This window comes from Gracilinanus agilis, chromosome 1 (assembly GCF_016433145.1).
Source record: "Gracilinanus agilis isolate LMUSP501 chromosome 1, AgileGrace, whole genome shotgun sequence".
Classification (NCBI taxonomy): domain Eukaryota; kingdom Metazoa; phylum Chordata; class Mammalia; order Didelphimorphia; family Didelphidae; genus Gracilinanus; species Gracilinanus agilis.
The window spans coordinates 411,089,022-411,102,434 of NC_058130.1; the positions used below are offsets into that span (position 1 = coordinate 411,089,022).

At 32.6% G+C, this 13,413-nt stretch overlaps 1 protein-coding gene across 1 annotated transcript; it reads left to right on the plus strand.

Annotated features, from left to right (window-relative positions):
* Nucleotides 1-301: 301 nt before the first annotated feature.
* SYT4 (synaptotagmin 4) lies at nucleotides 302-9,772 on the plus strand. Its single transcript, XM_044657843.1, has 4 exons — nucleotides 302-335; nucleotides 3,170-3,987; nucleotides 6,494-6,614; nucleotides 9,465-9,772. The coding sequence occupies exons 1-4, from the start codon at nucleotides 302-304 to the stop codon at nucleotides 9,770-9,772; spliced, it is 1,281 nt and encodes a 426-aa protein (XP_044513778.1).
* Nucleotides 9,773-13,413: the final 3,641 nt, after the last annotated feature.

The window sequence follows — 13,413 nt, forward strand, 5'->3', positions numbered from 1 at the left end:
AGGATTGCGTCAATTTGGGTTTCAACCACGTCTACAGTCTAAGAGTGGAGCTACTCAGAAGAGCCAAAACAGGAAAGGGGGTGGCAAATCACTGACTGAAGGAGAGCTAAGCTCCCTCTTTGCTCTATCGTCCCCCGCCCCCACCTTGCTCGAGCTTGAAGGTCCCCTGAGCTGTACATTGGTGTTTGCATCACTCGGAAAAATCCAGCCCCTGATTCTGGGGAAGAAGAAAACAGCAGCTTTCACAGTGAGGCTAAGCAGCGATTGCTATTCAGTACCTCGGACAGAGCACGCAGCAAACATGGCTCCGATTACCTCAAGCCGAGAGGAATTTGGTAAGCAAGTTCTTAACCAAACTTAAAGAGGATTTGTTTGTTTTTCTTCGGGGACTACTTCTTGTAGTGTATAATTCCTCTAAAGACTGAGAGTTAGCTAGCCCTGTATTCTTGAGGAGAACGGGAATGGTTTTCAGATAATCTTAATAAACCCTTCTCTTCCTCTGACCAGGTATACTCCTTCGAAACTGCATTCTGCTACAGCTATGTTACCTCCAGGAAGTTCTCAAATATTTAGGGAGCTCCTTAGACTGTAGTAGCAGCACAGCGTTCTGATATTTGCTTGTTGGTTTTATTTTATTTGGCCTTTGAGGATTCCTTTTAGGTAAATATCTTGTGGTTGTCATTTGGGGCTACAGTTGTTGGTTGGGGTGGGTTGGCAGGGAAGCCGCACAGAGCTTAAAAAGCAAATTATATTTAAGACATCAAAAAGATAGAGTCAGTTCAAAATAATTTGGACCAGCAAGCCTTGACATTCTCATTTTATATCTAGAAGGACTATAATTATTTTGTGACCATATCCGTAGGCTACATTATATATCTTTTTTTCTTTTTCAGAAGATGTTGCTAGGTAGGATTCTAGGGCAGCATTTCTATCAGTCACTATTACATCATACCAAAGGTGCGTTGTTTGCTATTCAAATATGTAGCTCCTTTTTTTTCCCTTTTTTAACTTTGTGGTTCCATTATGTTCAATCTTTATGCAACAGGACAGCCATACTTTCTTTTAAGATGATACAACATTGAAAGTCAAACCTTCTCATAAAAGTGTGCTAATGAGCCTGAGGGTCAGAGGATCGTGAGGGAACTGCTTTCATCACTGTGTAAACTACTTTTGTTTTCTGTTTCCCAAATGCATACATTCTACCATTAGGCAAGACTTCAAGAGTATATTTTAATTGGATTATATTGTTTAGTTATTTGATATGAAAATTCAAAGAAGGCAAGGTTTAACTCTAATTGGCCATAATGCTTGCTGTTCAGAAGTGTCCAAATGGTTGTTTGCAATTTCACTGATATTGTGGCTTTCACCCATCTTGTTGGGGAAAATGAATTATTTTTATTAATGGGCCATTATCTGCATTGCTTCCCCTCCAAAATATATAAAATAAAATAAATAAATTCTGGAAATATAAGGTCTTTTTCAGGTTTAAGCCCAATGATTTAGTGCATTTAACTAAAGAGTTGTAAGTTATTTTCTGTTTTCTTTGAAATATGTAAAGACTTTCCTCAGATTCCCACTTTGCTACAGTAGACTTTATGGGTCAACCAAATTGTGTGCACTTTTTAAAAGACCTTCATCTTATAGAAAACTTCAAAGCTTATGCTAAGTTTGGCTAGTCATATGTAGTTCCTGACTCCTTTTTTTCTGTTCCATACTAGAATATTTCAGATTTTGGAATTCTAAAATGTATTTCTCATCAGGTTTTTTACATTTCTTTACATTAAATTGTTTGCCTTCTCAGACACTTTTTATTACAGATGTCATTTCTTAATCAATTCCTCATTAAGTTTGGGTTTGTAATTACTGGGAGAAGTGCACAGAATCCTATGGAGAGAGAGGTTAGCAAAAAGAGTAGCAACAAAAGATTCTTCTTCTCAGAGATATTCAAATGTACCCTAACCCTTTGTATTCCTGGACTTTCTACCTCAATAGGGGAAGGACATTTGAAAAATATAATAAAATAATGAAGCTTAGGGAGCTAGGACCTAAATCACTATATTTAGCTATTTTTGCCTTGCTTCTACTGAACATCCATTTAAAATGGACAGTATCTGGACAGCATAATACTGAGCTCTTATACACAGATGGTAATCATTTGTTGGAAAAAATATGCTTACATGTGGAACATGACTACCTTAATGCATAAGCAATGTCACTGAACATCAATAATTTAATACTCCATTCTTAGGAGAATGTGAATTTGGTTTATATTACTGAATTGCCACATTGAGATGTACTAAGGCAAAAAAATCAGTTATGAATAAGACCAAATACTCAGTTATGTTTATTCATTCTTTTCATCATATGTTAAAAAGGAAATTATTTCCTGGAAGGCACTATTATATTTTATTGTTATTCATATTTGTGCAAATTGTACTCTTTCTCCCTTTGTACTTTGGTAGTAATTCTAATGAGGAAAGATTTTAAGAATAGGAACACAATGATATTTTATTGTCATAAATTGATTAAATATTTGCTTTCTGGTTTTGTTTTGTTTTTAATCAGTCTATTTCTCTTAATTCTGGCCCAGTATGTTACAGAAAAACTTCTAATATGTAGGGCAGAGCATGGTAAATGTTGTACAGTTACTTCATAATTGCATAGGCTATATCACTGTATCTTGTATCCTAGGTAAAATAGTTCAAGAAATTCCTAATACAGTGTTTGAATACTGCCTGCTTTGAATCCCATGATCAGTAATAAGGTATGAGGCTGCAGGAGGAAATAGCAAGGCACACAATGTCAATGAAACAAATGAAATTAGCACTGGCCTGCCAAGGTTTGGTTGTCCTGCATAATAATATAAAAAAATATCCATAGGTTAAGGGATTTTTCTCCTCCTTAGTTTCTTCCTGTCATTTTGTTTACAGCATACAACTGAAATGAGGGACTTTCCATCATGCTGTATTTCTTTCTTGGTGTCACCCAGGGGATGTGTTTATACCTGAAGGTGGCGTGAAATATGTACATAACTCTTATCCTGAGCAGTTGGAAAGTAATTCAATCTGTCCAACCTACTGCAATTGCCATCTCTATTATGTTTTTCAAATTGCCTTGTATCTCAAGCTTTACTCCTTTAATATAAGTTATTGGCCATTTCATTTTCCAGATGAAATTCCAACAGTGGTGGGGATCTTCAGTGCTTTTGGTCTGGTCTTCACAGTATCTCTGTTTGCTTGGATCTGCTGTCAGAGAAAATCATCCAAGACTAACAAGACGCCTCCCTATAAATTTGTTCATGTGCTCAAGGGAGTTGACATTTATCCAGAAAACCTAAACAGTAAGAAGAAGTTTGGAGCAGATGACAAAAATGAAGCAAAAAATAAACCAGTTGTGCCAAAGACCTCACTACATCTTGACCTTGAGAAGAAAGACCTCAATGGCAATTTTCCCAAAGCAAACCCCAAAGCTGGCAGCCCTTCTGATCTTGAGAACTTGACTCCTAAGCCATTCTCAGAAAGGGAACAGAAAGAGTCCACTTCCCCTGACAGTTTGAAGTCCAATTCATCCTTATGTTCTGTAGAGAAACAGGATAAACTTGGTACCCTTTTCTTTTCTTTAGAATATAACTTTGAGAAAAAGGCATTTATTGTGAACATCAAAGAAGCTCGTGGCCTGCCAGCAATGGATGAACAGTCAATGACTTCTGATCCCTATATCAAAATGACCATCCTTCCTGAGAAGAAGCACAAAGTGAAAACCAGAGTCCTGAGAAAGACCTTAGATCCAGCTTTTGATGAAACCTTCACCTTCTATGGAATCCCATATAGCCAAATACAAGATTTGGTTCTTCACTTTATTATCTTGAGTTTTGACAGATTTTCAAGAGATGATATTATTGGAGAAGTTCTTATTCCCCTTTCAGGCATTGAATTGGCTGATGGAAGAATGCTAATGAACAGGGAAATCATCAAAAGAAATGTTAGGGTAATTGATTTTAAGTATTTTTAAAGTACTTGCAACAAAGATTGAGATATTAGTATACTATTAGTAGCCAATTTACAATTGCTAGAGGTTTTACATGAAAAGATTATCAGTTTTGAGACATAATTATTACCATGTTTAACTGCAATAGCAACAATTAATGACATGATCAAAATAACTTGTTATATAATTTTATAATTACATAAATATTTACTGAGATATCTTAATAGATATAAATATAACAATCAAGTTCCTGAAACTTTTACAACATATTCTAAATATTTATTTTTCCCTATTTGCCTGAATATTTTGACATATTTAAAACTAACATGTAAAACAAAATCCTTCTCATTCAAAATCAAGTAAATGATATTGATTCAATTAAAACATAGTTGAATTTCTGAAATCATTTATGCCTAAAGATTGAATATGTCTTGACTTTTAATAAAGTGATTTTCCAAAGAGCAGAAATCTTACATTATACTGAATGATTATCTTCTACACATATGCATGTCAGCAACATTATTAATTAGTTATCATAGTTCCATTTTAGTCTAGAAGCTATCTAGTACTAACCATAATTCATAAAGTATGAATAGGAAGTTATTTACTCTGCTTTGGGTGTCTTTTTCTTTTAGTTTTTTCTCACAGTATTTTAAATTAATAAGTCATGAAGCTAAACTAAACAAAGCATCTCAACTTAGAGTGATATATCAGGTCTTCATGATATAATTGTCATTGGATATTTATTAAAGTGAGGGTTGTATATTTTATCTTAATAAAGAATCATTAAAACTGAAAGGGGATTTACAGATGACCAAGCCCTTCCCTATCTCCTGCCTATTTTTGATGAGAAAAACTAACCAGAGATGTAAAATGGATAAATTAAAATCACCATGTGACTTTTAAACAAGCAAGTTTGCCCCTCTAACTCTCATCTGTAAATTTGGGTATGGTGAACTAAAATTCTTATTTCCCTTCTTTCTCTATCTTGTAATTCTCCAACATTTATTCATACAATTTCTATGCTTGGATTGCCCCTCTACCCTGATCACTTCCTATTTAAAGCATACTCATCATCCTATAATATTGCTTGTTAGTAGGTAAGAGGTTTCAGTATTAGTACCTTAGTCTCTTAACTCCAGTCCAGTAATTTTATATCAATTTGTAATACTCTCCATGTTTGACATGTATTTACTTTTTTCAAAATATTTTCCTAGTAAAACTTTTTAGTGCTAGTTTAATTTTTCACCCCAAGAGAACAAAAGTATAGGGAAAGCATATGAATTAAATATGATGTAAAAGACCATCCTTCTTTATATTAACAGATGTGTAGAATAATTTAAATCCCTTGCATTGGTAAACTACATCATAGTAATCAAAGTTAGGCATTTTCATGCCTGCTATGTGAGGGGGATTATCTCAGTATCTTAAATATCAAATTGATATTAACTTCTATATTATGTTTCATAATAAGAGATCAATTAAATTTATCAGTTGTACAAGGATACTCCAAAATTGACAATGCCATCTTAATATAATCTACTTCTTAGGTTGGGCACAATATCATAAATATAACCCTTCAGCTCAGAGATCCTTACATTAGGACCTATAATTTTTTAAAATTTTGATAACTGTGTTTCAATAGTTTACTTTGAAATCCTATGTGTGTTATATTAAGTTTTCAAAACATTTTTCTGAAGGGGTCAATAGAATTTACCAGGCTTCCAAGAATTTCATAAGGAAAAAAAAATGGTTAAGAACCTTTCCTTCTACTTTTAGACTTTGTTTTTTCATCTTTATTCCTATCAAAATTTTTGTTTTAAGTTATATTATTTCATAATTAGAGTTCAGATATCAACTAGAGAATATTGTAATCAAATACACCCAGATGGAGGTAACAGAAAATCCAAACCAAATTCTCCCAAGATCTTAATACAGTCCCTGAGAGCAAGGAAACCATATTATTCCATTCAGTATAGAGAAGAGAACACAATAGAATATTATTTAAGTCTCTAAAGCATTTTTGAGTATGCCTAATAACCCTGATTAGACAATGCTTCCACAACTACAAAAATTAAGGTAATTTTGATCCTTATTCAGTCTTTAGAAAGATTAAATAATATGTTAATCCTTAAAGATTACTTAAACAAATGTAAAGTGATTCCCCCCCAAAATAAAAGTCAAAGCTAGTTCTATGTAAACTACATATTGAATCTTTCTTTGAAAAATTCAAAAAAGGGGTGTGGTTAACCCACAGAAAATGAAAACATGAAGCAATAACGATGAAGACCACAAGATGGCAGACATAAGTGCTAAGACATGATTGTGATAGTAACTCAAATGAAGCTTACTATTAACATTACCTTTTACTCAATTAGTAATATCTCAATTAAATAAAATAGAAATATGTAAGTACTAAGAGTAGTCCACTGGTAAATATTTCATCAGCAACAGAAAATATATAATTGTTGAAAGGTAATCATGAAAAGTTTCTTTATTTTTCTAGAAGTCTTCAGGACGAGGCGAGCTACTGATCTCTCTTTGCTACCAGTCCACAACCAACACTCTTACTGTAGTGGTTCTAAAAGCTCGGCACCTACCTAAAGCAGACGTTTCTGGATTATCAGGTAACTTTGTAATTTAAATAAATCTTTGTGTATCAGCAAAGAATTGATCCAAGTTTATGAACATTATGTTTTATTATGACTAAAGTCCTCATTTTTTTCTAGTTATAAGTTCTACCACAGGCCCTCCTTTGGTTCCATAAGCCAACCAACACTATCATATTTTTTATCTTAAACATGATTAAAACAGGAATCCAGAGAGATAGCAAAGTTTTATAGAGGTATGTAGTCAGCCCTAGCATGAGATAAACTTAAATAAAATCTATAGTAAATAAGCAGAGTTTTTGTTTATTTTTTATCTGATTTAATTTTTATTTTATAATACTTATAAAGTTTTAAAATTTAATGCCCAGGTCAAATTTGCTATTCTTCTATTTTCTATCATATGTCTGCAATTTCTCTTCTGTTATCTCTATTTATCTTTTTACTTTACCAGAACCAATAAAAAGTCAGCAATAGTTTTATGTTCTGTGACAGATGAAAGGAAGGAAATATTAATCACCAATAATTTATTAGGTACTTATTGTGTAGATAAATCAAATAAATATCTCTATTCAATTATTTTTAAATCATCATTAAGCACTAAAATTTTTGTGCTAGAGACTAAAAAAGCTAAAAAATTGGAAAATATCTAGCCCTAACTTTGTGACTCTTAAAATCAAAAGGTAATTATAACACATGGCTTTATATGAATGGAGAAAAATGCTGATTATGCCCAAGGAGGGATATTGTTGCAAAAAGATACTCTTAGTTTGAGGGGCAAGGCTGGCTTGATTACATTTAAGCTGTGTGCTTAATTTACTTAATCATTTCATCCTACTGCTGTACCCCAGCTATAGACTTTAAGCTGCATCTTCAATCCTGCCCTCCCTGTTGAGTCACATTTCTCTCCATGAATATCTACTTGACACCTTGAAACACGTTCTTACCTGTACTTCAATCCAATAGCTGCCAAACTATGTTCATTCTTACTTATTGTCTCTGGTACATGATTTCTGACCATTTTCTTCCTGCAATTCCAGTCCATAACTTTATACATGTTCATATGGCTTATTACAGTTGTCTCCTTCCCTATCTTTTTTTGCATATAACAAGATGCTGGTCTGTATCACCTCCCTATTTCATTCTGTCCTACACATTGATATGGCAGGAATCATATAACATTCTTATCACATTATGACACTGTTGTAAAACCTCCAGTGCTCCCCCAATATGTATATAATGAAGTTCAAACCTGGAATGCCATTAAATACCCTTCATAATATGTTGGTAATATGTCTAGTCTTATCTCCTGTTACTTGCCCTCACAAACTATACATATCTGAAAAATGGGCCAGTTCATCATTCCAAAATCTTTTCTCGTGTTTTTATAACTTCTTTCTTTTGTGCACAAATCATAATAGTAAGGAATATATTTCTTCCCCCATATTGATCCTCACCAAAATTATTATTGCCATATGAATATATAACCCTCCTTCTATACTGAGGTTGAAGTCTTCCTTTTCAATGAATTCATCATTAATCCTCCAAATACAAATAATATTTTCCTACTTCAACCTGATATGATATAATACTTGTTTCTCACTTGTATATTTATCATTGTAATAAGTATTGACATTTTCTGACTACTTAATTTGTTTTACTCTAGTCTACAACTTCCTTGGATGTGGGGATCACATCTAATTTATCTTTGTTTCTCTAACACCTAGCACAATTTCTTTTGAGTAGAAGGAAAACAGTATTTTTCTTTTTCACTTGAGGTATGTTCAACCATTTCCTAGTAACTATGAAATCTAATTTTGAGGATCTAATCACTTGGTTAGCCAGAAAAGAAAAGGCTAAGCATCCTGGAATAATTAGAGAGAGATTCAAAATATGTATAAATAAATTTTAAGTTGTATAGTAATCATTTGTGCAATTGTATAAGGAGCAGGAAACTCGGGCAGTAATATCCAGAAGAGTCTGAGACTGGTGAACAGAAAACAAGCATCTTTAGACAAGGTCTATTTCATAAAGGGATGAAAGAAAAATACACTTTTAGAAATGGAAGTAAAATTAAAAATGTCCATACAAACACACCCATATAATGTACAGACATATATATATATATACATACATGCGTATATATATAAAACATTTTATTTGTAAATATAAAAAAAATAATAATAAATATAGACCCGATGGTTAAAAAATGAAAAGACATACAAAGTGATATATTGTCTGGTCCAAATAAAAACAACTATTTCATAGAGTACAAATATTTTACAAAACATACAATACATCACAATATAGAAAATATAACTTCTTGTTCTTGCTGAGGAAAAAAATTATTAATATCATCCTATAGGTTGATATTTAGAGATTTAGTTCTCCGTTTCATTTATTTTGTTACATATTATTATAATTGCTAATTCTTGAATAGTACAAATGATAAATTATTTAATCAAGATTTTCACTTAACTTAAATGAAGTTGATACTTAGAGAGGACAAGAAATTTTTTGATCCATGACTATAGAGTCAATCCAGAACTTAAATTCATATTCTAATTTGGATTTCCATTCTAGTGTTCTTTCTGCTACACCCTAGTGGTACCTTAGGATTAGAGTACTGAGACACATGACTTATCAGTAAATTTTCCTCTTTTCTGTCTCTGCTAAGTTTTGACTCTCTCTCTCTCTCTCATTCTCTCTCTTCTCTCTCTCTCTCTCTCTCATTCTCTCTCTTCTCTCTCTGTCTCTCTCTGTCTTTCTCTCTGTTTCTCTCTCTCCTCCTTTTCCTTATATTTTTTCCACTTTAACCAACTATTCTATTTAACAACTCCTACTATATTTTTGTTTCCTTTCTCATTTCAGATCCTTATGTTAAAGTGAACCTATATCATGCAAAAAAGAGGATCTCCAAGAAGAAAACACACGTGAAGAAATGCACCCCTAATGCAGTATTCAATGAATTGTTTGTGTTTGACATTCCTTGTGAAGGTCTTGAGGAGATCAGTGTAGAATTCCTGGTTTTGGATTCTGATAGGGGATCAAGGAATGAAGTAATTGGGCGGTTGGTCCTTGGAGCGTCAGCAGAAGGAACAGGTGGAGAGCACTGGAAGGAGATCTGTGAATATCCTAGGAGACAAATTGCAAAGTGGCATATGCTTTGTGATGGCTAGCATCCTAGCAGTGATTTGGAACTTAATGTTTTTCCATAGGCAAGGAGTAATTTTCTTTCTTTTTGAATTATGATTGCAAGCTTTTAACAGAAAGGTATCATTTATGTTAGGACTGGGTTAAATGATCATATCAGGAGGTAATTGTAAAATTTTATCATTCATTTGATTTTTCTTCATTAGAGAAATATGATGTAATTTCATAAGAGATTCAACTTCCCTGGAATTAACAATTGTCAAAATGTACATTTCAGTAAGGACAGTCAAGACTTTCACAAATATATCATTGCATCCCTAGTTGGTATCTGTGGTCTTGAAGGTAATGACCTCTTCTGTATATGTCAGTGAAACTCATTGTGTCTCTTGAGACATTAACATGGAATACATGTCCTTTTGAGTACAATATATCAGATCTCTTCTGTGAAAAATTAATTCATTTTTTCTAAAAGTTGAGGAACTGAATATTTTGATCAATCCAAAGATTTTTAAAAATGCTCACAACTTTGATTTATCAATTATGTCATGTAAAAATTTGTTTTGTATGAAATGGTGTATACTCATTCCTTTATGGTTTGAAGATATTAGGTACCATTTTCTCACAAGGAAAATAACTTAAATACCTTTTAAAAGCTAGTTAACAAGTTTAAACAACTAACTTTAGAAAAGGGCTCAGGTGGAATCCAGTTGTACTGTTATATTATAGGTAAATTCTGTGACTAAATGCTAAAATCATTGTCTTTTCCAAAAAATTTAAGTGAGTATCTTGAATTCATAAGATCTTAGTGATGAATGGAGAAATGAAAGAGCAGCCAGTTCCAACCCCTCATTTTACAAATGAAGTCTAGAGAGCATCAGTGACTTCCCCAAGATCAAAGATTATAAAATATCACATGAAAACACTAAAGTTTTCCACCGCTTTGTCATATTCTCCAAACTCAATAAGGCCTAAAGAAACACACACACACACACACACACACACACACACACACACATCTTTTTTCACTTTGTTATATCATGGGTTAAAGCAAAGGAATAGAGACATGATGCCTACCTAGAAAAACTGGTTGGGAAAATTTAACCTTAAACCTTGTTAGAAAAGTTATTAAAAAGATATATAGTCATTGTTTTCTGCATTAAAAGAAAATAATGACTAATTCTTCATGAAAATCTTTTTTTTAATCAGTGCCAATGGACCAACTATTTAAATATAAAAGCAAACTGAGATTGTATAAATCGGTTTGGTTGCAAGATGGAAAAAGGAATTGTTCCTTGAAGCCAAAAAAAGGAAACAAAATAACAAAAATAATTTTTTTAAAAAATAAAGGAAAAAAACAGTCCCCATCAAATGTATTTGCATTAATTCTAAATGCATTTAGCCCATTCCACTAGCACAGACCTAACTATAAAGTTGATTATCCTCTCTTGGTAAAATTGTCCTGTCAGTGATGTCTGCAAGCAAGCTACATAATTATGTCCTATATCACTTTTCAGGGTTTGGGCTCTGGAGGCCATTTTAGTACTACTAGAGAAACAATGCAAAACTAAATGATCACTTAGAAAAAAATGATTTTGGTCACTGCATGTGGATTTCAATGATGGCAGAAGTGAAGTTGGAAATTCCAATGCAGTTGAAATATGAAATATGCAAGTAAGAAATAAATATCACTGAAAGAATTACATTTTGAGTCTTTCAGGTTTTTGTGTCAGTACTTTATCAGTTTTTGAGACTGTGTTTGATATCATGGTGTTTATAAAATTCTATGAAATTGCATTTTTGAAACAACTTATACATGCTTTTTATGACTGTGCTTAATATAAAGTAATTGTATTACATTCTGTATGTATAAAGAACTGGAATCAACTGTCTCTTATTTTAAAACAATAGTATTTGTTCTTATGTCCCTACTATTTCACCCTACCACAATATCCTCTCAGAACATCATATTCCACATAATATTCTTATGACAGAATCATCAGTGGAGACAGACTGATCTAACTTTAGAATTTTCAAGGTAAAAAGATCTTGGGACTCATCTAGTTCAACTGTCTCATTTTACAGAAGAAGAAACTAAGGTGCCAAGAGGTTAAATAATTTGCTTAAGGTTATATGGTTAGTTAATGACAGAGTTGAGACTTGAATCCAGTTCTCCTGATTCTTAAATGTAGTGTCCTTTTTTACTCTACCACATCTAATGCCTCTATGCAGTTATAAGTTCTAATTTTGGGAAAGGCAAATTCTTTTTATTTCTTTAGCTTCTTGGGCAGTGCCTTTTTTTATTAGAATCTCCATAAAGTTAAAAACAAGTAACTGGTCTGAAGTATCCCTTTCTGGCAGCCTAAGCATTAATATTATTACCAGCTAAAGAATTACTGTTGAGGGTAGAGGGAGGTAGGGAGAAAATGTTAAAAAATAGAAAAAACACATTTTTATTAAAATAAGAATTTGTAAATAGAATTTTTAAATTTTTTTTTATTTGAAGCCTTCTTGAGTGTGAAAAGTTGAGTAAAAATGACTTGTAACTCATTCTAAGGAAAGAAAGAAATTTGAAAAAAAATCAACTGAAACAGGCAGGAACATGTGTCATCCTGTCATCTGAGAATATTTTTTTCTTTTTTATAACGTGTTGAATATCCATGTGCATATCTTGAATTCTGTTAAGGATCCTGCACTGTATGAAACTTGTAAAATAACTGTTTGTCTGAGTAGCCTACCCAGTCCCCTTTATTGGGAGGAATCCATGTTTAAAGAACTGTTGTAATTCAATAACTGATTTGTTCTGATGTTGTAATTCAATAGAAGTTAATTGGAAGGAAGCATGGTGTATGAGATTTTGTCATTTTTTTGTGCCAGCTCTGTATGATGTGCCATGTTTGTAAGACAAAAATAAACTGCTGCTTTCATTCATGCCATCCCAAAACAAACTTCCAATCAATGCATTTTTTATATAGCATTATTACTTCTCTATCTGGGTTCTACAGTTATCTTCTCTGCCATAATATTCTTGACATTGGCCTCCAAATCAACCAAAGGCAGAATTCGGAATTATTTGAATATTGTTATTTTATGGGGGAGTGTATAGGTTTGAGTTTCACTTCCTTATTTTACATCAATTTCTACTTTTTATTTTCTTCAATAATTTGTTATTTGTGACCATTTTCATACTTTTCTTCATAATTCTTTGCTTATTGCATGATTTTCCTTTTCCTCTCCTGATCTTCTTTCCTTCAGTTTTGACTTTTCTAATTCTCTCTTTTTACAAATATTTTGAATCATCAGAACTCCCTTATCTATTCCCAAGTTAAAGACATATTTTGAATCATCAGAACTCCCTTATCTATACCCAAGTTAAAGAAAAGTTAGATAGTCACCATTTTGAAGGGGCAGATTTTTTTGTCATAAAGGGTTGTGTAGTGAAGATTCAAGGTAAATGAAACATGAAAAAATAAAATGATTCATAAATTGATTAGTATTTTTATATCATGGGGAGAGGAAAAGAAGAAAATAATGGAAGGAAAATGAAAAAAGGGAAGGAAAATAATGGAATGGAAGGGAAGGTGAAGGGTAAAACAGAATGGACATTTACAGAATATCTACTGTGTGCCAGGCTCTCTGGTAAGTCCATTTTTTAAATATTGTTTCATTT